At 37.2% G+C, this 25,470-nt stretch overlaps 1 protein-coding gene across 1 annotated transcript in view; it reads left to right on the top strand.

Annotated features, from left to right (window-relative positions):
• The window catches only part of Rgk3 (Rad, Gem/Kir family member 3), a 373,612-nt gene extending 349,846 nt beyond the window's left edge, over window positions 1-23,766 (top strand). Inside the window, exons 3-5 of the mRNA XM_083129416.1 lie at window positions 10,116-10,198; window positions 18,415-18,604; window positions 23,027-23,766. Of these exons, the coding sequence (XP_082985542.1) occupies window positions 10,116-10,198; window positions 18,415-18,604; window positions 23,027-23,295 (542 nt within the window). The 3' untranslated portion in view covers window positions 23,296-23,766. The remainder of the gene's footprint in view (window positions 1-10,115; window positions 10,199-18,414; window positions 18,605-23,026) is intronic.
• The last annotated feature ends 1,704 nt before the right edge of the window (window positions 23,767-25,470 follow it).

Here is a 25,470-nt window from a genome sequence, read left to right as displayed (position 1 = left end):
TGGAGCGCTACCCCAACACCCCCTATACGCCTTCATGGCGTGGTGCTAAGCACAGGGGAACACTTTACCTTTTTTTTTAATTTAGTCATTGTCATGATGATCTTCGAAACCCTAATCAAATGCAACTAGCGGCCTTCCCGATGGCGATCCCCTTGTAATCAAGGGGTCCTGGGTTCAATACCCGGTGGAGGCTCATAGTGGTTCGGATCGCACTTTAAAAACTATAGATCCAGTCCCGATTAGCCTTACTGTGCATAAAGTGGACTTCAAACACCAACTCAATCAATCGAATGCAACTAGTTCTCGCCAGAATCTTTACAAAAATTATGTCAAATCTGCGACATAATAGTACACGTTACAGATTCTCGTATGCACTGAATAACTAACTGGATTGACTGCTCTGTGACGAAAATAAATGAGCCAGAAACAGGAAAGGAGAATGAATACTTTGTATTTGCATTTTACTAAAAAAAAAAATGCTAAGAGACCTAATCTTAAAACATTTTTGGGTAAGTAATCGCTAAAACTTCACAGTATGTGCTCGGTTAGATGTAGAGTCAGAAGGCAGCAATGTCGTACAATCGAGTGAGAATGAGAAAGTTGTAAATAACAGCGTTTTGAATTCATGTAGTGCAGAGACGAGCTCAAGTCATGCATTATCATCCAGTGAAAATTGTGAGTTCCTAATATTCATCCTAACGACATTGGGTCAGTATTTTAAATACTGTGTGGGTTCCAGATGGAAGGTTTCAGCAAATACTATTTACTCTGTGCTTTTAGTTTTCAGCCACACAAACGAAATCTAAGATAAAGCAAACTGTCTTCAGCGTTGGTCATGGCTTATTCAATATGTGAAAATGAAGCTTTCGCCAAAATTTGTGTATAGTGTTTGGTGTTAGTGATTGGGCTCTTGGTAAACTAGTTACAAAAACGTTTGATGACTGGGAAAATGCTATTGAATGTTTTGGTGCCCCAATGTTTTAATTCTCATGAGCGTACAAAGTATCACAAAGATTAGATTGTTGATGCTGATAACTTGAGTTCCATCTGTAGTAGAAAAAAAAGATACAATAGATGTTCAACAACAAGTACAAGTGAGTCTTTTTAGAAGACTCAAAACTTATCTTCGGAATACTTCTGGTGAAAATAGGCTGAATCGACTTGCCTTGTTAAATATACATAGGGGTGTGAAAGTAATTCCAGGTGACATTATTCACGAGTCTGCAAAGTAAAAAAAGCTGCTGGACAAAAAAAAACCGGGCACCTTAATATTTGATATCTGATTTGAAATTACTTACGAATTACGCTCTCAGTTAAGTATTGAACAATTGAACATTCATACATATAACTTACAATAAATTTTAATTTGTTTTCTGTTGAATATATTCAGGTTTTCTTATTTCCAATAATTTCTGCAACATTTTGTTAGCCTTCAAATCAGAATTTATGCGTTATCACAAAAATGCAAGTGTCCGGTTTATTTTGTCCAGCAGTGTATGTATGTATATATATATATATATATTAATCACAATGTCACATTACTTGTAAATCCAAGAAATTGAACGAAAAAAAGCCTCCCATTTCATCATTATGATATCAAGAGAAGGCCAACGTTTTGAACCCAGCATACGCCACTGTGTATTTAAATTGTATCTTTGCGTGAATTGTTCATTTTCCGAATCCCAGCGAACGGGCTAGTTTTTGCCTTCTAGCACTGCAAGAAATTTAAAAAATAAAATTTGTACTTTAATATTCTTCAAACGTTAATGATGATAACATACATCATTCATTCAGGAATTCATCTTCATTAGTGTTAGTCTTGCCACCCACATAGACATACGTCACTTAGATCTCCCCCTCCCCTTCCCAAATGTGATGCAGAAAATGCTTTCCCGCTATTTTCCTCCCTTTGAATTCCTCTATTTCTCTTGCAACCGATGTCAACAGCAATGACAAATTGCATCACCGGAAATCATTAAAGAGCGAGCTTCTGATTTGGTTTCAATGCCTTTAGCTGTTTACAAAGTCAAAAACAGCTTCATGTTTCTTTTTCATGCTACAGTTCCTGTTTGCTTTCTTTTTACTCCCTTTGTGGTCCATCAGCTGAAATTCGGATGATGAAAGGGGTGCAGCAAATTATACCTACCCAAACAAATGTAGTAGCTTGGACAGTCCCCTTTCATTAAATACAGTCTCCAGCTAAAGAAAATATTATATTCACTTTTTGCTTTAAATAATTTTCTTTCAGCTGCCTGACAAGTATTGCTTATACTGAGACCAAGAACAAGACACGCGTCTGTAAAATCGAGGCCGACGCAAAATTTACTTCCCAACTTTTTCAGATAACGAAATAAATGCCTGCCTGATAGGTAGAGGTATGCATATGACGAAAACATGAAATGTGAAATAACACACTGTAATGTTCATTTCTAATTTTATTGAAAGGTGTGAGATGCATTATCCTACCATGCTTTGTCACGAAATGAACTCGTAAACACGAAGTTTAGAGTTTATTTACAGACACGACACTATCTGAAGTCTGAACTATCCTCTGAGTTATGCAAATTCTGCTACAAATATTTGAGAAGTAAAAAATGGACTCCCCTACACAGGAATAAACTTCATGTGATAACTACGTGAATGTACAGTCATGTTCAAAAAATTTGTCGCATGGATTTTTTCTAAGTCCAACGTCTTACGAAATTATGTTGGTAGCTCTGAAACAAGGAAGTGTTGTGAAATATACGATCCTCCAATCAGAGTGAAGTTCGATTCTGAGGAGCAGGAGGCGTGACTCACGGTCTTGTCCACAGGAAGTTCAACCAATGCAGCATTTCCAAATATGAGATAACGTCCCCATTGGTTAAATATTGTTTCAATAATGCGAATCGGCAGAAAGATTGCGCAAAAGTTTACTTTGTCGTTTTAATACTTTTAATCGTTTCAAATTAGTATTAAATTGTCCCAATTATAGTTCAAGAGCTTAATATAATGTATTCATGTATGTGTTTGACAATCATATACCTATCACTCATTAGAACAATTTTCACATTGTTTTCACTACGTGAGATGAAATTTCATTTACATTTACGATAAAATAGTGGTTTGGGTGTAATAACAGTTTTCATTAATTAATTTAGAGATGCATTTTTATTTGTTGAGTTAATGATTAGGTTAATTCGTTATTTCTCGCGAAAAGAGGGAACCACAGCTGAAAGAAAATACACAACTTGTATTATTGAGATCAAGAGTTCGTTTAACATCACTTTTTGCACACATAGGCTAATCACGACTCGGGATACATTTAAATTGGAATCTGAAACATTATGCGACCTGACTGGAACTCGGAAAAGGACACACCGATTACAAGACGTCGATACATTACCACTTGGTCTGGCGAACGCCAATAATAATGAGGGGTTGTGGGAGTGGGAGAGGGGTGACGGAAAGTAGAAAATAAATAGTATTTTTGGGGGTATTTAATGTTATATTTATACACATACAAACCTAAGAAAATATTTATTTTGATACATGTGTGTGGGGGGTGGGGAAGGGGGAAAAGAGAGGGACAGAAAGATATTGGGAGAGATGGGACGAAGAGGTGATTGTGGAAAATGTTTTATTTGACGTTCAGTAATAAAAACAATCAAATCAATGATGATTATCTTATAAATACCATATTTAATGTAAATTTGTTTTAAAAATGGGGGCGGGGAGCTGTTTGTTTTACGTTCAGTGCAGGATAACAAGTGGAGACACATAGTGGTTCGTATCTCACTTTAAACTGTAGGTCCAGGCCCCATTAGCCTATCTGTGTATAACGTGGATTTAGAATTCAGTAGAAAATAACGTCGATCTAGTATTTTGGATTTTAGATGCGTTGAGACCACTAAAATTTCCAATTCTTATAAGAAGAAACCTGTTTTCATATTACCATCCATTTTGAAAGAGATAGAGTTAATTGTATAATCTTTCGTTGTTAGTTTCAAAGAAGACTAATTCTAATAGTAACAATGGGAACGAATAAAGCTTACGAAAAGTTTTTGTCACCGTGCGGATTTGAACCCACGACCATTAGAGTGACAACCCAGTGCGATAACCACTACCCCACGAGTTCGTTCCTTCTTACGGCATGATTATGAGTTACGACCAATGCGTTCAATATGCATTAGAAATATAATCCCCACCCGCCTCTTTATAAACAACACACCCAAACGCTCCTTTGTAGCAAATGAAATAAAGGTGGTATGAATGTCACAAAACATTTAAGCAAAATCTACTATATTTACGACGCAATCGTTTTACATGGAGAGGCTACAGCTTCGAGAATTGAGGTTGTGGTTTGAGTGTAATTGTAGGATACCCCATACCGATAAGCCAAGGCTCTAGTGTGCACTAGATTGGTTCATTTGTAGTGACGTGCTCAGGAATTTGTAAAGAGGTATGTGAATATAAAAATGTGTTAATGCAAATTTTTTAAACAGTGAACTCATAATTTAATATCTCTTTGTCCATTTCATTATCCTACTTAGGAACTAATTAGTATTGCAGGAGTCATACTGAAAAGAAATCTCACGTGACAATGACGAGAAATTAGATTCACGGAAGGAATAGTTTTCATATTTTAAAACCTCGAAGGGCCATGGGCTATCTCCCGACTGTCAGTCTCCCTTCCACAATCCTACCTAGAGTTATCTTCAACTGGCAACGAGGTGACGTTGGTCAGCACGTCGAACCCTCAGCCGTTATAGAAGATATCTGAAACCAGGTTACACCAGTCACTCGTAGCTCCCCAATTTCCTCACGATGGTAGGTTGCCACTGGTCCTATACAGATAACAGGCCGAGAACCCAGGACGACTCGAATCCATGCCGTCCCGCTGCAGTCGGAATCCAAAGCACAGAGTCTTAGACCGCACCGTTACAGAGGAGGAGAGTTTTCATATTTTGTTTCTTATAAATGTCGACAATACATTAAGTATATTACGCACCAAAAATTAGTGTAAAAAAATAGCCGGTTCTATAAGAGATTCGAACCTTCGATCTTCACTCAACAAGGCCGCTATTTTTAACAATTTCCCATTTTCTCACTCAATAACCTTCGTTGAACGTTTGTCTTAAGAGTCGTTAGCAATCTTGTAAACCTTATTAACCTATCTGCTGTCTATCACAAATGTATTTTACAACCTGGAGTACATTTTGATGTCTGCAATTTAGAACTTGACTTTCGTGGTAAGTAATTCTCTACCGTCTACTATAATAAATAAATCAAAGTCTACATATCTCATATTTTGTAAATGCGAAATGTCATTGTTAAATGTTACAAACTATTTCTTATTCCACCGTTAGTTCCAGATTAGCCACAGCATTCTGGAAACCAGCGTGAAACGTGTTTCCTACACTTCCAAGGTCAGGTGAACCCTTATCAGTTGCATTGGATGCCTGTGAACATGTTACTTCATACGTCATGGTACTGTGGTGGATTTCTTCCTCTTCCCCTTTTACCTTGAACGGTAGTAATCCCCGACTGGGCACGACGAATCAATCACAGAAAAGCAGACTGTCTAGTAAATCGCATGCCATGTATTATTTTGAGCTCCTAGGTTTTGGAAAGTGAAATAAAAAAAAGTATGTAACATTAATTCATAATGGTTGACGTCTTTGGGTATTATTTCATGACTCTTTTCTACTTACTCCAATGAAACTTTTGTCTACTGTTTTCAGTAGATCAATAGGTGTTTTGAAACATCTATGTTAAGATGTTTTAAATTTGAATTACAATTTGTGTGCCTGAAAACTTAGGGTATTTTACACCCGTCACGCTATACGGGGTCCAGCCCCTTATCATGACAAAAATAAAAGCGTGTCTGAAAATTAAAATATCCTTACCTGGGTTAAAAGCTGAGCCTGTAAAGCGACAGACAGTCAGCACAAACAAGGACAACACACACGCAGTCCTACAAAGATTATACTAACAGTAGGTCCAGTCACCAGAGCCTCTTTAGTCTGCAAAATGCAGTTCAGGGTGTACTACATGGAAGTGAGGTTGGTTTAAATTTTAAATAGATATAAAAACAAATTGTTAGTGAGGAGGAATAAAAAGTTATATTTACAGCTAACATGCTGAGCTAAACACACTACAAGGGTGTAAGGGATGACCTTCCACGAAGTATGTACACCCAATTGTTGCTTCCACGTAGTACACCCTGGACTTCAGTTTGCAGACGAACGAGGTTCTGGCGACTGGCCCCATGGCCAGTATAATTTTCTGTGTTGTCGTGTGTTTGGTCCTTGTGGGTGCTGAGTGCCTCTTTACAGCCTCAGCTTTTAACCGAATTCAGAATATTTTAATATTTTAGTTACAACACGACGTTAGAATTATGTTATTTTAGTTCTGGTAAGGGGCTGTACCCCGTATAAAGTGACAGGTGCAAAATAGCCTAAGTGCTGATGCACCCAAGATTTTGAATTCAAATTGAAATTCAAACACACTACATGCAATATTACATGTAATACTGAAGAGAATATTTCACTTGTAGTTCCTCAACTGTAATTACACATTAGGCCTACTGAAAATGTTCAGTAGGAAATCTTTGATTTTGAGTAGATTTCCGAGAGACACAGTTGAGTACTACAATTGATAACAGTAGATTCTGTCTACTGTAAACAGTAGAAATTACGTAGGTTTATAACGACAATGAGAATGAAACAGAGGTAAAAACAATGATAATGAAATGCAGAAGCGACCTGGAGCAAACAGGAACGTAGAATGTCTGGCAGCGAGACGCAAGAGTTGATCAAGCGATTGTAGCATCAAATTTAGCTTAGAGCTCATAATTGATATTTCTACATGAGCTCAACATACAAGTTACATACAATGAGAGAATTGAATTGAGTTTACATCTCACGTGATATGAGTCGAAACTATTGTTGCAATTTGAACTGTGAAGTGAATCAATATTCAATTCGATTAACTAGTGAATGATGATGTGCTGAGATTTTGTAACGAGATGTGCCAAATGGCTGACAGTATAATAACTTATGGACACATTGATTTAATATATTTGAACAATCTTATATCTTACGATTTTGCATTAAATTTTATTACTTGAATCTACATCACTTCATTGCAAAGGCTACAAGGCATTTTATGGGTTGTAAAATTCTGTGTTCGATTCACCGTTCGGTTAACTCTGCGATTTTTATTTCATATTAAACCAAATAATTATTTATTGCATTTTACTTATTACGAAAATTCGTATATTATTTGCTTTGCGAAATGTAGAGAATATACTGTTTTTCATGCTTTTTATAAGAATGCAACTATACATGGTGAACAAAAAATAATGTAATATAAATACTATTCACAAAAGGATGTCAATAGTATTTATTTGTTTTGTTTCTTGATAATTTTCCCTAAAATAAAAATGTATAACTTTCGCTGTACATGACATTTCGTCGAATATGACACATGGATCATTTTTATGCAAATCCTAGTAAAATGATGAGAAATTCAAAAACATATTCTGAAAAATTATTTTAAAAAATAACATTGAAAAATCATTAGAAAGGAGTGTTATTTTTTAAAAAATATATATATAACATTTTTATTTCTTTCAATTATTAATTAAATACAACACTTAGTTGCTATATATAATAATAATAGGGGTAATCGAACAGAAGTCAAACTTATAATCTTCGGCGTGTAATACTGATAGCCTATCACCGAACCACTTTGCCATCATAAAATAAATTGAAGTTTTTTCCTCGGAAATTACTGGCTAGTGCACGCTGGAACCTTGCCATACGAATATCTACCCTACAACTACAAGAAGCCACGTCACAACCTCAATTCTCGAAGCTGTAGCCTCTCCATGTAAAACGATTGCGTCGTAAATATAGTAGATTTTGCTTAAATGTTTTGTGACATTCATACCACCTTTATTTCATTTGCTACAAAGGAGCGTTTGGGTGTGTTGTTTATAAAGAGGCGGGTGGGGATTATATTTCTAATGCATATTGAACGCATTGGTCTTAACTCATAATCATGCCGTAAGAAGGAACGAACTCGTGGGGTAGTGGTTATCGCACTGGGTTGTCACTCTAATGGTCGTGGGTTCAAATCCGCACGGTGACAAAAACTTTTCGTAAGCTTTATTCGTTCCCATTGTTACTATTAGAATTAGTCTTCTTTGAAACTAACAACGAAAGATTATACAATTAACTCTATCTCTTTCAAAATGGATGGTAATATGAAAACAGGTTTCTTCTTATAAGAATTGGAAATTTTAGTGGTCTCAACGCATCTAAAATCCAAAATACTAGATCGACGTTATTTTCTACTGAATTCTAAATCCACGTTATACACAGATAGGCTAATGGGGCCTGGACCTACAGTTTAAAGTGAGATACGAACCACTATGTGTCTCCACTTGTTATCCTGCACTGAACGTAAAACAAACAGCTCCCCGCCCCCATTTTTAAAACAAATTTACATTAAATATGGTATTTATAAGATAATCATCATTGATTTGATTGTTTTTATTACTGAACGTCAAATAAAACATTTTCCACAATCACCTCTTCGTCCCATCTCTCCCAATATCTTTCTGTCCCTCTCTTTTCCCCCTTCCCCACCCCCCACACACATGTATCAAAATAAATATTTTCTTAGGTTTGTATGTGTATAAATATAACATTAAATACCCCCAAAAATACTATTTATTTTCTACTTTCCGTCACCCCTCTCCCACTCCCACAACCCCTCATTATTATTGGCGTTCGCCAGACCAAGTGGTAATGTATCGACGTCTTGTAATCGGTGTGTCCTTTTCCGAGTTCCAGTCAGGTCGCATAATGTTTCAGATTCCAATTTAAATGTATCCCGAGTCGTGATTAGCCTATGTGTGCAAAAAGTGATGTTAAACGAACTCTTGACCTCAATAATACAAGTTGTGTATTTTCTTTCAGCTGTGGTTCCCTCTTTTCGCGAGAAATAACGAATTAACCTAATCATTAACTCAACAAATAAAAATGCATCTCTAAATTAATTAATGAAAACTGTTATTACACCCAAACCACTATTTTATCGTAAATGTAAATGAAATTTCATCTCACGTAGTGAAAACAATGTGAAAATTGTTCTAATGAGTGATAGGTATATGATTGTCAAACACATACATGAATACATTATATTAAGCTCTTGAACTATAATTGGGACAATTTAATACTAATTTGAAACGATTAAAAGTATTAAAACGACAAAGTAAACTTTTGCGCAATCTTTCTGCCGATTCGCATTATTGAAACAATATTTAACCAATGGGGACGTTATCTCATATTTGGAAATGCTGCATTGGTTGAACTTCCTGTGGACAAGACCGTGAGTCACGCCTCCTGCTCCTCAGAATCGAACTTCACTCTGATTGGAGGATCGTATATTTCACAACACTTCCTTGTTTCAGAGCTACCAACATAATTTCGTAAGACGTTGGACTTAGAAAAAATCCATGCGACAAATTTTTTGAACATGACTGTACTATTACAAGGGAAATGTTCATTTTGTGTACTAAGCATAGTTTTAAAAATAAAAATAGAGATTATATTCACTAGTTTAACACCGTATTGCCAATTTATATTTTGATCTCGAAGTGCGCCCAGTTTTTAGAACAAAATGTTGATTTTTTTTATTCATCATATTTATGTGGTTCTACTGATAGGAAAGTCGAAAGTCATGTATTTTATTTATAGTAATTGCAAACTCTATCAATATTGGCGGTTGCGTACCTGTGCTTATGTGGTTGCATATATTCAGAATAAAACTCATTTTTATACTTTATTTTTAGGCTTGGTAGCATCGAAACGAGGAATCTTAACAAAAAAAGCTGTTAGATAAGTTATTTGTGTTAATGACCTCTGTACGCTCTGAAATTGTATGCAGTTACATGCTGTATGTACATATGTTGTTCATATATTTAACGAGATACTTCCATGGATCGTCTCATTTCATCACCATCCTTGTTGGAAATGTTTTCTATTAGACGACAGTCGTGATAGGTTTAGATTTTAGATCTTTACCTATTTCATAGTAATTTTTTGTTGTTTTTTTCCTTTCAGATGAACCAAGAGAACAATCAGTATCAATCATGCTAAATGGTGAAGAGTCCGAATTGTGGTTTATTAATATCGATAATTCAAAGGTAAGCAATATAAACATCATATTTAGACAGTGGTAAGATTTTTTCTAAGAAAAAATATGCATGTGTAGATGCTCCATTTATTGCCTTGCTTCGGCGTTTCTATCGAATGAGGTTCGCATTAAGCGACCTTTCAAAGTGAACACCTTCGTGGCGCTGTTTTCAACGGCAAGTAGAGACAGCAGAAAGACTCTTATGGCTTTGATCGGTGGACTTTCAGACTCTCTTCGCACAAAAAATGTATATATACGTAGTACCTAGAGGCATGCGCTGACTTCCCTTTTCGTTATGTAGTGTTGCAATCCCTTTCCATTCCTTGTCGTGTTGGAACCGAGACTTGAGAGCAAGCCACACGTCATTGCAAATTGAGGGATTTTTTTTTTTTAGAAAGGGAAATTTTGATATCTCTCTCGCCTCAAGCTGTTCAGAACATAGAAATACGCAAGTATTTGGTGCCTTGCCTTGAACGAGGAAAGCAAGGGGGGGGGGGTAACAGCTGACAGTGAAACTGGAGTTGTAAACAAAATATTGCCTTTGCTTAGTATAAACTATAAAGAAAGAAAGCATGTACTTGCCGACAATTTTTAGGTGGATTTGCGAGGGAGGAAGAATGTTATAAAACAAGAACAAAGAAACTCTGCTCAAGAAATAAAAGTTGGATGTTTTGCAGTCAACGGTGAAAAAAAGAGCAGTCTGTTTTTTGAGAGTGGGATCAACAGGTTGCAAATAGAATAGAGCCAGTGGCGGCGATTGGGTTCCAAAACTGGGTGGCAAGGACACTTTACTTGTCCTTAATATATAAGGTTTAGCATAGTGTGGGGGCAAAAGTGGCAAAAAGGTTGTCCCCCCCTATATACTGGAGATATATTATCCCTTACAAACCATACCAGTTTATCAATATAGTGTTGTGTGCGACTGATTTTGTCAGGTGGTCGAATGCTGAATTTTCGACAGGTCACGAAAGAGACCAAACAATATATCTTCTCTCGTGATCAATTGAAGAAATTACTGGGGTATTTCGAATTTGTAATAAACCTTATTTTTATAAATTTTCATGAAATGTAACTCTGCTATCGTCTCATTATCAGTGAATGGGTGGGGGTGACAACACTTCTTGTGGACGTGAGGCTGAGTTGCACACCCAAAGACCTAGATCAGCAGCTGCCACTGGGTCCAGTCCTGATTAGGCTTTCTGTGTAAAAAGTGGATTTAAAAATAAACTCAACATTTGTCTTGTTCTACAGCATTTATTTCTCTCTAATGCACAGTCATCTCTCTTCAGAATTTCTACACCATGTTATTTGTAGCTAGGCAGATAATGAAAGGAATGGAGCAAATGTAACAATTAAGTTTTGTTCACATCAATTTATTTACTCAAATTTTGCTCTAAAACTTGCAATGAATTATAATGGAATAGTGAAATGGCTGTTATTGACCAAAACATATATTGAGATAGTGGACCAAATAGGGGTCAGAGAGAGAAAAAGAGGGAAAAAGGAGATAGATTTATCTTTCCTGTTTCTCCCTCTCCCTGGGAGAGGAGAGAGAGAGGACAAGAGAAGGTGGTTCTCTCTTCTTTCTTCCTTCCTCTTTCATCCTGTGGCTGTTCATGTATCTCTCTTTTCTACTTCACCTCTCCCACTCAAACGTTTCTCTCTCACACACAATTGATTGAGAAAGAAGGTTGGCACAAAAAGAGAGGAGATAGTGAGAACCTTTACCTCCTCAAACATTCTTCTTTTTCAGAGATTGTGTCGCCCTAGAAGGAGAGAGAGAGAAAGGATGGAGGGCGAGGGCTTGGACAAGAAGAAGAAAAGAGGCAGTGGGTGAAAGGGTAGAGGAGAGAGGGGGTTGTCTTTTCCCTGTCCACCCCTTCTCCCACTCTTATCTGTAGTATTTCCTCTCTAGTTCTCTCCTACCCGTACCTATCTCTTCTTGAGAGAGGGGGAGATATAGTTTATTTTACTCTCTTTCTTTCCATTGGGTGAGAAAGAAAATCTCACTCTAGAGATAGAAAAGAGAGGAAGAAAGAAAGATAGATGGCAGGAAGGGCACTCAGTAAAGAGCTAGAGAGAGAGAGAGAAAAAAAAAGTAAAGCAAAATATGGAATTGAGGTGCATGCTGGCCTTCTCCTTTACTCTTGGAAGAGAGAGACCTGTAACTTCGAGCCGATATCAATTCATCAGTATCTGCTCAGCTCAGCTCTACTAGGGACATAAAAAGCACTCTGAAACCACCACTGTGTTTCGTATGAAAATTTATCATGGGGACATGTAAAGGGTGTGGTCCAACGTTAGTTACTCGAGGACTTTGAAATAATTATTCATATTTATAAATGAGGCAAGTTTTTCACACTTTAGGTTTCATTTTTATCAAGGAAGGAAAAGAAAGCTGTGCAGAAAATAAAATAGAATTCTCTCAGTCTGTTTACTTTCTTAGTGTCCTTTGCAGAACAATCTGTGTGAGGGACTGAAGATTATTGCAAGATAATAATCTCTTACGGCGGTCACTCTATAAGCTGGTTGGTCTGCGGTGTAATCCCCACTTCCCATTTCCCTTGCCAGAACTATGACCGGCTGCCATAAGAGTGGAAAAGACCTTTAGTAGCTTTGAATTTTTGAAAAGTTAGTCTTGAAAACCGAGAATTATACTTGAATTTTATTCTGGTTCTAGAGTGGCCACCCTGTTGATATATTCCTTTCTTGTTGTCCAATCAATCAAAGTATAAAATCAGACTGCGAGTCTCGGTCTACTTTCGATTTTGAGGTCTGTCTCATCTCGATTTTCACAAGGCAATTTCAATTCCACCTTCCTTTCTTCTTTGATGTATGGCTTTGTAAATTCTATGAGTGTTCTTATGCAATTTTTACTTTGAATGAACTGAATATCAGCTTTTATTGGAAAATTATGACTTTTCTTATCAGTAGGTCCTTTTTTTGCACCCTGTACAATTTATCTACAAATAATCAAGTAGATATCAATCAAAGTCTAAAATCAGACTGCGAGTCTCGGTCTACTTTCGATTTTGAGGTCTGTCTCATCTCGATTTTCACAAGGCAATTTCAATACCACCCCTAACGTTAAACATAATACATGTTCCTTTAGGTCAAAATATGTAGGGGAGAGTCATCCAAAATGAGGACAATAACATATTTTGACTTACCAAAGGCAAAGTTATGAATGAAGTTGTTTCCGAGTAGGTGCTAGAATATCAGGAAACAAGTTGTTCGTGTAAAAAGACATTAAAGGAGACAGGAAAAATATTTTTCTGGAAAATATACAATATCCCCGTTTTGGACAACCTGTTTGGTAAAATGAAATACTCATGTGAAACAATGTAAATTCGAGGTCTAATGGAAAATTTAGTTACAAAAACGTTTTTGAATGTACAAAAGTAAAGTTAACCATGAAAAATACAATAGAATTATAAGACGGGAAGTATTGTTGTTTTCTTTAAACATCTACACTAACAAATAATCTCTTATGCTCCAAAACTTAATAAACAACATAATATCACAGATTTGAGAGAGAATTAAAGCAAGGGTGGGCCTAGTAGATGAAACATATTTCAATATTTGGTTGGTAGCATTCAAAATGGGGACGACCCCGTTTTAGCAGACCGTTAACGGATGCTAGAAAACATGACGTCTCTTCACACAAATGTAAGAAAACCTATCAAACAGTATGTCAAAATCTAACTTACAACTAGAATCAATGCTGTACTTACCAAAATTGAATGTTCATAGCTGGCTTGATAAAGAAGTCTGAACACAGTATAGAGGCAAAATCATTTTTTTTTGTGCTTACACTCTGTCCCAGTAATCACTGGAGCCATGTTGAACCAATGAACATGTTATAGGAATGGGATTGTTTGGAGGGGGAAAAGCAACTGCAGTTACCAGCCATCCTAGCAGCGTGTACTGCTTCGCTCTGCCCACTCAATTTCCCTCAATTCTTTGATGCTATGCACGACCTTGTTCCAGAGATGGCTGGGACAGGGTATAGTAGAAAAAAGAAGAGCTGGCAGCCTCATCCACTACTTGATTCAAACTGGCATGCAGACGGCCAGGAATGGTAGCAACCCATGTTGAGTCACAGGTAACAGCATTAATCAGCGAGAAACTGAACATCCCCACTTTGGACAACTCTACCCTAGTGTTATGTAGTTGATAATACTGGTGCATTCAAGTTCAAATATACATTCAAATATTCACCACTGTTTTGGTGTTCTTAGGCCTATTACAGTTAGTTGAAAACATGGCAGTTCTGACATCTCAATATGAACAAGTGAATTTATGTAAACACTCGTGCAGATTGAAATATGAGCTGCCCGTTGATTTGTTCATGTCAATGTGATTTCATTTAAAGTGGCCTTATATGTTCGCTCTTGCACATGGAAGCTTTGTACTAGTGATGTTAAAGAGCATTGTTGGTCATTTTCAAAATCAAACTTCACTTTGCACAACACAAAATTAATACAGGGTGTCCCAAATTAAAATGTACCTATCGTTAAAATTTCTGTAGTTGTGTTTGAAGTGATGGGTATTCTTGTGCAAGGATTGTTGAATGTAATATGAAAGCCCATGATTTCATGTTTGGGCACATTTACTTTAAATTCATTGAGAGTTACCGTACTTGTGTCATAAGCCTTAGCGAGTTTGCACACACACACACAATGATAACATCGGCTGCAACCCCTACCTCGATATCGTGTGCATCAAGAAACAACAGGGGTAAATGGGACAGGCGCTCACGTAGACCTGCACGACAAATTTCCTGGAAGGACCTTCCGATGGTGGGTATGCATTCGGAGCTCCCCTCGACACGAGAGTCGGACCCAGCCCCCCTTCGCCTCGGGCACTGAAAAAGAGGACACCGACCCAAGCCATAAATTTAGCTGGAAGTTGTTTTGAAGCAGGGCAGCGGTGCCAACCCTTGCATAATAATGCTAAACCTAGCAGTCTGTGATTGCATAATGGGAAAATCGAACATAATTTGCAAACTTCTATTCTTTCCTTTTCTTTGTACATACCAATAATTTTCTACTCTTTTATATAATGTGATTTTTTCGACTGAACATATTCTAGATTAGCATGTCAAATTCTGATAATGTAATAAACCACAAATTTACTTGTGTGTGTGTGAGACATGTATATTTGTAGCTGTAACTTTTAAATGTAATTAGTGGAGACCTTATAATTGGGCAGTTAAATGCCTGTTGGTCACCCAAACTTAAATAAATAAATAAAACTTGCTCCTCTGGGAGGGAGAAATTAGCTTAAAAGAACGATATTTTGAGAATTAAAAATAAAATGACATATACAGGGTGATTGGTAATTCGACCTATTCCTGGAAAGGGGTGATACTAGAGCACATTTGCAACAAATTTGACCCTATGCACCGAGGGTCGGAAATCAATGGGTTTCGAGTTATTGAAGTTTGTAGATTTTAGTGACATATTCCGACTTGCGACCAAAAAACTATTAATTGTGAAAAAACTACTGCACCCTGGGTACTCAATCGACATGTTGCTAACAGCTGACGACTGACTGACTACTGGAAAAAAAATGCATGCCCAAAATTCCCATATCCACAGAAAGAAACAGTCATTGGAGCACACGCCATGAAGAAATTTTGAAATTATCCTTTAAATCGAAGAGGATTACTCAAAAAAATGGTAACACACTTAGCGTAAAAATTACGGAAAAAACTTAGTTTCATAAGCTGTCCAAAAAGATACAAATGTTGTCAACTGGCACACACGTTGGGGGGGGGGGGGAAATCTGAATAAAAAGCGGAGAAGGCGTGTTGTAGACCCCCATCATCTGACAAGAATTTTGTGGACGTACGAATCCAAATTCGACCACAATGGTATTAAGAATTTTCATGATGCGCATTTTTGGTCCCCTAAAGGTCATAATATCTAAAGAAAAGGCTCACCAGAGAAAATTCTCGCTAAATGGGAATCATCCACAATCATCTGATCGGGCCATTCTATCTGCCACAAAACCTAAACGGCATTACCTACGATTGGATTGGATTGATTTAAAATTTCTGGGTGCGTCGGCACTTAAGGCCATTTCGCACCCTTCTATGTATACGGGGAAATATCCCCTTATCTAAAATTCTGACTGAAAACTTTAAAAAGGGGTGTAAATAGCCCCTTGGGAAAAAATAAAAGTGCAAGGTTGTAAAAAGACCTGCACGAGACAAACACAACACATTAAAAAGTCAGAACAAACAAACCAAAAACCTCCTTACAGATGGTGGAAGAGTCCAGCTCTTCGCAAAAAACTAAAAACATTTGATAAAATATAGCTGTCATCACCCAAGAGGGATGACAAACAGCCCGAAAGGTTAAAAGTCTGCCGGAGGGCATTACCTACGTAAACTAAGAGAAGAATTGACGACGCTGCTGGAGGATGTGCCACTCGTCACAAAAAGGGGTATGATTTACTGGCCAGCCCACTATTTCCGGGGTGTGCGACAGTGGCTGGACGACAATTATCCCATGCGATGGATTGGTCGAGGCAGCCCGACCCCCTGGCTGGCGAGGAGTCCAGATTTGATGCCATGTGACTTTTACATTTGGGTTCACATGAAAGAGTTAGACTACAGTACACCAGTGGATTCCCAAAAAGAGTTGAGAGAGAGAATTGTGGCAGCCGCCCAATACCTAAGAGACTGAGTGTCAACGCGAGTGACTGTGTCTGAAGTACACCGCAGGTTGCGTGCTTGCATACGTAACCGGGGAGGCAATTGGAACAGAATTTGTAGTTTTCCTAACAGTTAATTCTGACAACCTGGAATCATGAGAATGGTAAATAACATTATTATTTCACTCATTTTCGTTCCTTTATTTCTCACAACTGACAACTTCTTTTCACTTTACAAAGACGTCTACAACGCACCTTCTCCGCTTTTTATTCAGATTTCCCCCCCCCCCCCAATCCGTGTGCCAGTTTACAACATTTGTATCTTTTTGGAGAGCTTATGAAACGAGGAAGTTTTTTCCGTAATTTTTACGCTAAGTGTGTTACCATTTTTTTTTATTAATCCTCTTCGATTTAAAGGATAATTTCAAAATTTCTTCATGACGTGTGCTCCAATGACTGTTTCTTTCTGTGGGTATGGGAATTTTGGTTATGAAATTCTTTTCCAGTAGTCACTCAGTCGTCAGCTGTTAGCAACATGTCGATTGAGTGCCCAGGGTGCAGTAGTTTTTTCACAATTAGTAGTTTTTTGGTTGCAAGTCGGAATATGTCAGGAAAATCTACAAACTTCACTAACTCGAAACCCATTGATTTCCGACCCCCGGTGCATAGGGTCAAATTTGTTGCAAATGTGCTCTAGTATCACCCCTTTCCAGGAATAGGTTGAATTACCAATCACCCTGTATATCTTATTTCTGGTATAGGTACATGCCGTTCCAACCACACCCTCTCCTCTTCATCTTTTCTTCATACTCCCGTTTACTTTGCATTGCGAGGAACATTTCATGGCAAGAATCGGCAGAAAGTTGTGGGGCTCAAATAAAACAAATATTCTGCTTTGTAGTCGATGGATGAATCATCTCAAATTTTCTCCAGCTTCAATGTTGAACTCATCTTGAAAAATAGATGCATAACTTAAAACTACATTCAGCCTAAAAATAATAATAATAATAAATTACTGTTACTAATTAACAATAATAATAATTCATTGTTATTATTATTTAGATCCTAGCACAATTCATCAGCATTTAGCATAATTTCAGAGATTAAACAGCTTTTTCTTATCGGGAGGTTGGCAACGCAAAGCAGTAGCCATAAGGCTTTCGTGCATTCCCTCCAAGGCCATGGCGAGAACCCCAATTGTCGCTGCATGTGAAAAACACGCTGTCAGTATCGGCGCTGTCGAGGAAAACTACCCCTGCAAAAGAACGGTGTGTGTGTGCAAGCGTGCTTACCCTTGAAGTTTCCTGATATAAGAATTCAGTAGCATTAGACCTGGCAAACACAGCTGTTATTCAATGCTACTACTCTGCTCCATCCATCTATTTAGTTGCTATTCCTCAAGATAGGGTCTCCTTATTCCTGAACTTTTCTCCGGAACATAGCAAGACAGGTAATTTCAGCAAATAATAATGTGTGGACACACTGTGCGGTGATGGACAGTTCAGATGTTAAAATTAGATAAAATATGCACATAACAAATTATATTTTGTCTTTATCTTTCAGTTGGAGATGGACAAATCAAACCCACCAGATGCCTTTGTGGTGATGTATTCAGTGATCGACAAAGCAAGCTTACAGAGAGCAGAAGACGAGTTGGCCAGACTACAAGACTGGGATTTACTTCGCTCAAGACCAGCGATCTTAGTAGGCAATAAGGTTGACCTGGCACGGAGCAGAGCCATATCACCACAAGGTTAGGCATCCTATTTGAATATCTTCTAATTAATGTTTCCCTTGCAATGGAACTTGTCAAACTGGAGGTAATTTCATTAATGTGGAAATTCACTCTTTCAATACTATGTATTCTCATTGCAATTGTTCTCTGGCTTATTTTAAAAGCTAGTTACTTATAAACAGTGCTCAAATTCAAGATTGGGTGATCTGATTTTTCCACAGGCTACACATCAGTAAATTTGATTTCAGTTACGGAAATGCAGGATATTTATAAATAAGTAAAAATCCCTTGTGTGTTTATTATTCATACATATTTAAATACACAAACTATTTGTGTACACATATAGGGTATCTACGGCATACAATAATAACCCATACATGAGATGGAAGAGTAAGTCTACAAATTTATACAACACCTACTACACGCACTCCACACACACTACAATTGCTCAATATGGGCACTTTTCGTTACACAGCACACATCCAACAGGTAGCAAGAGTTCATCCCACATTCTGGTCTTCGATGTAATGAATGGAACAAGCCTGTACAATCTAGTGTCTCAAGTCCCGAAGTTGGATAACTTGCAAATTTAGGTTTCAGTAACGACTGAATTGAATTTCATAAACCCCAGGTCACAAGAAGATTTCTACTGAGGAATCGCCATCTTGAACACTGGCGCTGTAACCCTAGCAGCAGGGTGAAGAAACAGCTTTCCATCGTTGCCAGACAAAATTTCCACAGCTGCTCTTGTATTACATTTAAGCTACAAATGCGTAGCCATAACTACTTACAACTCCGATATTCTTTTCTATGCAACCTGTACATCAACAGGAGCACTATTTGCTACTGTTGCAATAACTGTGTTGGAGTTACCAAAGACAAATCTCCTCTCTCTTCTCCACGATCTGAGTTCTCTTTCTCACCATGGTGGAGTGGTTAGCACAGTGTGCCACGACATCAGGGGTTATGGGTTCGAATTTTGGCCTGGGCACAGGTGTTCCTTGAGTGTCACTTCATCAATTTCATCACAGCATCTTAGCCTCATCGTCGCAATTAGTGAAAAGTGGTAGAAAAGCGAGGCTAAATAAATAAAATAAAATCTGTCTTCTCTTTCTTTCTCTGAGACTGAGTAAGAGAGAAAAAGAGAGGGTGAGATAGAGAAAGATAGAAAGAGGATGAGAGAGGGAGAAGAGTGAGTAAGGAGGAAAGACAGAAGGGGAAGAGAGAGAAAAAAATAGAAGAGCAAGAGAAGAAAGAAAATGAAAGAGAGAGACACTGCTCTTCCATTCTCTCCCTTTCTTTTCTTTCTCCTTCAGTTCTTTCTATCTCTCTTCTGTTTATCTTTCTCTCTCTCCCTCTTCCTGGTTCACTTTGTCTCCCTTTCTTTTCCCCTCACTCTTTGGACCAACCTCCATGGTGGAGCAGTTGATATGGGGCACAATGAAACGAGGATTCCCAGGTTAGAATCTTGGGTGATTATCCATCAATTTCATCATAGCACCACTCCTCCTCATAGTCACGATTAGCCAGAAGTGCCAGATAAGTGACGCTCCATAACAAAAATATAAGTGATCATTCTCAGAGAGAGAGAGCTCTTTCTCTGCCTTCTCCATCTCCCCGAGACAGAGTCAGGGAGGAATACAGAAATATAGGGAAAAAGAGCAAGTGAGAGAGAAAAGCGAGAAAGGAAAAGAGAGAACGGGAAATTAAAAGAAGAGGGATAGAAATAATAATAGTAGAAGATAGGGATAGAGAAACAGGGGTAGAGTTGACAAGAAGAAGTGGGAAGAAGATAGAGATAAAAATGGTGTCCTCAATCTTTGCCTTTCTCTCTCATGCTCTTCTTCTCCTCTTGTATTTCTTTAACTCTCGAGAAAAAGAGAGAGGAAGGAACAGATACAGATGGAGAGAGAAAAGGAGACACAGCTCTTTCTCCTACTTTCTTACTTTGTCTTCTCTCTTCCCCTTTCTCACTGGCTATTTCTCTTTCTCTTCTCCTCACTCTTTCATTTTCCTCTCTTTCTCTGTATCTTCTTTCACTATCTCTTCTATTTCTTTCTTCCTCTTTTTCTAATTCTCTTCTCACTCTTTTCACATTCTGTCTTCCTGTCACCCTGGAAGGGTGAGGAAAGAAAGGAAGAGAGAATAAAAAGATACAGACAGTGCCTGAGGGGGGAGAGAGGAGAAGAAAGAGGAAGGGAGGAGAATGGAGCAAAAGTAAGGGAGCGAGTAGACACAAATGAATAGAAGGCAGAAACAGGAAAAGAGAAAATGAGACAGGTGTCTCTTCCTTCACTCCTCTCAATCTCTTAATCTTCTATCTCCCCCCTCTTCATGTAGAGGGGAGAAGAGATAGAAATACAAAAAGAGGAAGAAAGAGTAGCTCCTAGATGGAGAGAAATAGAGAAGAGTGAGAAAAGAAAAATATGTCTCTCCCACTTTCTCTTCGTCGGAGAGACATAGGACAGAGAAAAAGGGAGAGCCAGTTCTTTCTCTATCTCTTCCCCTCTCTCTCTTGCTTTCATGAAGATGGATGAAAGAGAAAGAAGACAGAGAAGAGCAAAATAGAATAAGATGGAAGATGAGAGGAAAAGAGAGAGTGAGATGATAACAGCTGTCTCTTCATGTCACTTTCTCATAAAGAGGAAGTAGAGAGCAGATAGAATGAGGCAGATAGAGCGAGAGGGAAAGAGAAAGATAAAAAAGAGCAAGTGATAGAGGATAAAGGGTGAGATGGAGAGAGGAAGAAAAAATAAAGCTGTCTCTCCCCTATCTCAGAAAGAAAGGTGTCATAAATCATATTCTCTCCTCTCCTCCCACTCTCTTCCTCCTTTCCTCTCTCTCTCTCCATTCTTTCTCCCCTTCTCTATCTTCCTCTTTCTGAGGATGAGAAAGAAAGACAATGTGTGAGAGAGAGCTGTCTCTTCCTTTCTCCTCTCTCTTTTTCTGAGAAAGATAAAGATGGAGAGAGGAAGAGAGCAAGAAAAATCTGGAGAGATAGAGGAGAGAGGAAGGAAAGAAAGAGACAGTAAGAGAGAGAAAGTGAGGGACGAGAATAGATGGAGGTACAGTTATCTCTCTTCTTATTCTCTCTTTTTCTTGGAGAGAGACAGGAGAATAAAAGTGAGAGAGAGGAAAAGGAATAGTGGAAGAGTGGTAGAAACTAGAAAGGAAGGCAGGAGAGAAGAGAAAGAGGGGAAATAAAGAAGGACAGAGGGGAAGAGAGAAGAATAGTAGGGATTTGTGTTTATCAATCATCTATCCAATCAGTTCAACATCATGATTATTTTACAGATAGAAAAGCAATGTAAAATAACCAAAACAAATAGCTGTACGTAAGATATTTAGTGGTATATTAAATAAGACTACTTCCATATTTCATTGCTATATAGTACCTATCAATTTTAAATTTTTATGAAATAAGCTTCTTTGCCATAGATCTATAATGTTATTTTATGGAACCTATTTCCTTATAAAATATTATATAAGTTCATTACATAGATACTTCCCTGGAAATGTTTGTTTTTTAAGGCCAGCTGCACACGGATCCAATGCAACACAACATGCCATTTTTGTTGCAAACCAACTCGGGGAAGGTTTAACATGAAGCTCTTATAGGCAGCTGCACACCAGACGAAAAGTTTGACTCGAGTCACGTTGCAACGGTTTGCAAATGTCTGGATAATTTGGTATTGCTAGAAGCAGCTTGCAATAAAACTATCTGCGCATGCATGAATCCATTCAATTCAACCACAGACATCTCTATACAGAGACCGAAAATGGAGGCAACTTAAGGCAAAAAATTTCCGAACTGGAGTACAGTATCATTGCCATGATATTTTTATTTAATTGCAAATTAAACATGATTATAATCTGAAGCAGAAGATCGCTGAAACATTGTTCTGGATCCGGTGTGTGACTGACATTATTAATCACATTAAATAATTGAAGCTATTTATGCTTAACCTCGTGAATTTAAATAACTTTTCCTCATCTTCACATAGTTTAATTAAAAAGCCACGAACATTCCTTTATTCATTTATTGGATGTGTCTAGCAACTGCAAGAGGTTCTATTGTCTTCCAAACACATCAAATAACATGCACATACTGAAACTGCCTCTTCATGGGTCGCATTCTTGACTGAGAACCCTAGAAGCCTACTTTCATTTGTTTTGTCGCAATATATTTCTAGCAAGTAATTGTTTGAAAAACACGAAAATTTGGTATGTGACATAAGCAATGCATTAAGGTAACATAAACTTTCTCGATTTACAACATATATGACTCGCCAGGTCGCTTTGTGACGTGTCGTGCTTCGTCACATTGTGTCTGATCAGGTGTGCAGCTGGCCTTAGAGCCAAATTGGTTCGTCGTAATGTATTTCATTATAATTTTTAACACAATTAAATAAAACACTGTTTCTTTTTTTCTCCTTTCAGATGGAAGATGCATGGCATGTACATATCGAGCAAAATTCATTGAAATTTCAGTTGGAATAAACCACAATGTGGACGAGCTACTCGTGGGCATTCTTAATCAAATTAGATTGAAGCTAGCAAATGCACACATGGACAAAGAATCTAGTTCGCACTGGTACAAAAGCAGAGGCGTCGTTAGGGCTAGCATGAAAGCACGTCAAGTTTTTACTTGGCTATTTGGTAAAGAAGACTCCAAGTTTAAAAATTGTGAAAATTTGCACACTCTTTAATACCTAAGTGTACGGACGATGTTTACTTATTTTGTATCTACTGATTGTGTGGGAAATTTGAGTGACCTGCAAGCAACATATGTGTGACATGGGCTATAATAATTTTGACATTAATTTCAAGGCATTTTGTATAACTCATAACTTCCATATGAATTGATGCAACAATAACTTTACGATAAAGAAATATCAAGTTTTTACCCTCTCTTCCCTGAAAAGCCATTGTTCAATTTCTTTTCCACCTGGGGGCACTGTGTCTACGATTAATAGCTTCTTATGGGGAGCTGAATGTGTTATCGTGACAATGTTATGTATTGTCAGGAATATGTTTCTGTGCATTAATGCATGTACTCAATAAATTATGATCAAAATAGTTTTTTCTTATCTTTCTATGCTTCTGTAAAAAGATATTTGACCGGCCTGAAATCTTTCTAAGTTCAGAAATCATTTATGTAGCAACATGGCTCTTGAGTATCAGAACTTTGCTACAGATCTCTCTACTGCACGAAAAACACAGTGGTGAAAGATTTTCATGATATTATTGCTTCTAATATGAAATCACAAACTACATTTCACCATGTTAATAAATAAAAAAAACTGAAAACTTAAATATGATCAATGACAATATTTGCGATTATGTGCATTAAATTTGGAAGCCAAGAAATTTTTGTTCCGTGTTCAGACTTCAGCGCAATTTCCTCCAGATGGATGACTACTGAGTGCAGTGTTTCCAGCCTCACAAAATTTTCTCTGCTTCCAAATTTAACATGCAGAGTTGCAATTATTGTCTACCATTATGAGTTTTTCAGTTTTCTTCTTTATTAATACCTTGGAATATACTTCGTGCTTCACATTGTACAGAAAATTGTAAATATTTCAGCACCGTGCGATTGTCTAGCAAAGAGATCTGTAGTACAATTGGCTACTCTGCTGGCCCTGAAGAGCGATGTTGCCACATTAACAATTTTTGTACTTAGAAATATTTCAGGGTAGTCATATAACTTAAGAAGAAGTGTATAACAGTATGGCTGAAAGAGAATCATTATCAAGCATACAAATTATGCAGTACTACTAGACCATAACAAAGATGAATATGAATAATATTTTCTCCTTTCAAAGTTTGTAGGTATGTAATTATTTATGAAATGCAATGCTGTCTCTTAACAGCAATTGTAATTGACAGTGCCTTTGAGTATTTTTATCATTTTGTAATGAATATTTTAGTAAAGATATTTACATGCATGGTGTAGTAATAACTTTAGCATTTTCTCCCTTTTTGTTGATAACAGTTTGTTTTTTAAAAAAATGAACAAACATTTCCTGCAGTATTTTGATGAACAATACATGAAGCTATTCCCACTTTGTCTGCAAAGGATATTGTGCAGGAATTTTACATAAGTGTACTGAAATATGTATAAAAGAATAATTGTGTCTTTTCCTGAACATTTTTCTCAAGTATGTTTGTCCTGCATAGGGTTGTGTGATTTAGTGTTCAAAAAAGAAACCTAATTTTCCACTGTCTATTAAAGAAAATATTGCTATAATGACAATACATTTTAGTTTTTATGAAATATCTGCTTTGTCCTTTAAGATATTGTTTTGGAACTATTTCCTCATAAAAATATCAAATCAATTATTATTTTAAGAAGGTTTATTACATAAATACTTATAAGGAAATTTTCTGTCAACTCTTCAGTAATTTTAACTAAGAGTCAATGGGTGCATATATGTCTATTACTATAAACATGGCACTGTAACCAAGAGTAATACTATTACATCCATTGTATATGAAATGTACTTCAGAAAAAATATGCAATTTGTGCAGGTATCAAAGAAAATACAACTATCTGTAACTCGTGCTTGTATGAGTCACATATATCCTGGACCAATTTATCAATAAAAAAATGATAGTGTAGTTTTTGACTTAACTGTATCCGCTATAGTTTTAAGTGAAATATTTTTATCTTTGGATTCCTCTATCGTTCCAGTTGAGTATTTTTTTTTAATCCAACTTTCTTCTTCTTCTTCATTTAACACTATTTTCCCTTGGTGGTGGGATGTCTACCCCTGTCCACATTTCTTCTCTCTCTCTCTCTACCCTCTTCTCTTCCTATTTTCAGTAGAAAGAGAGAGAGAGAGAGAGAGAGGAGAAAAATAGAAAGAAATAAAGTTTTTTTT

This window comes from Lepisma saccharinum, chromosome 1 (assembly GCF_977018435.1).
Source record: "Lepisma saccharinum chromosome 1, izLepSacc3.1, whole genome shotgun sequence".
NCBI lineage: Eukaryota > Metazoa > Arthropoda > Insecta > Zygentoma > Lepismatidae > Lepisma > Lepisma saccharinum.
This window is presented reverse-complemented; position numbering and strand designations above follow the sequence as displayed.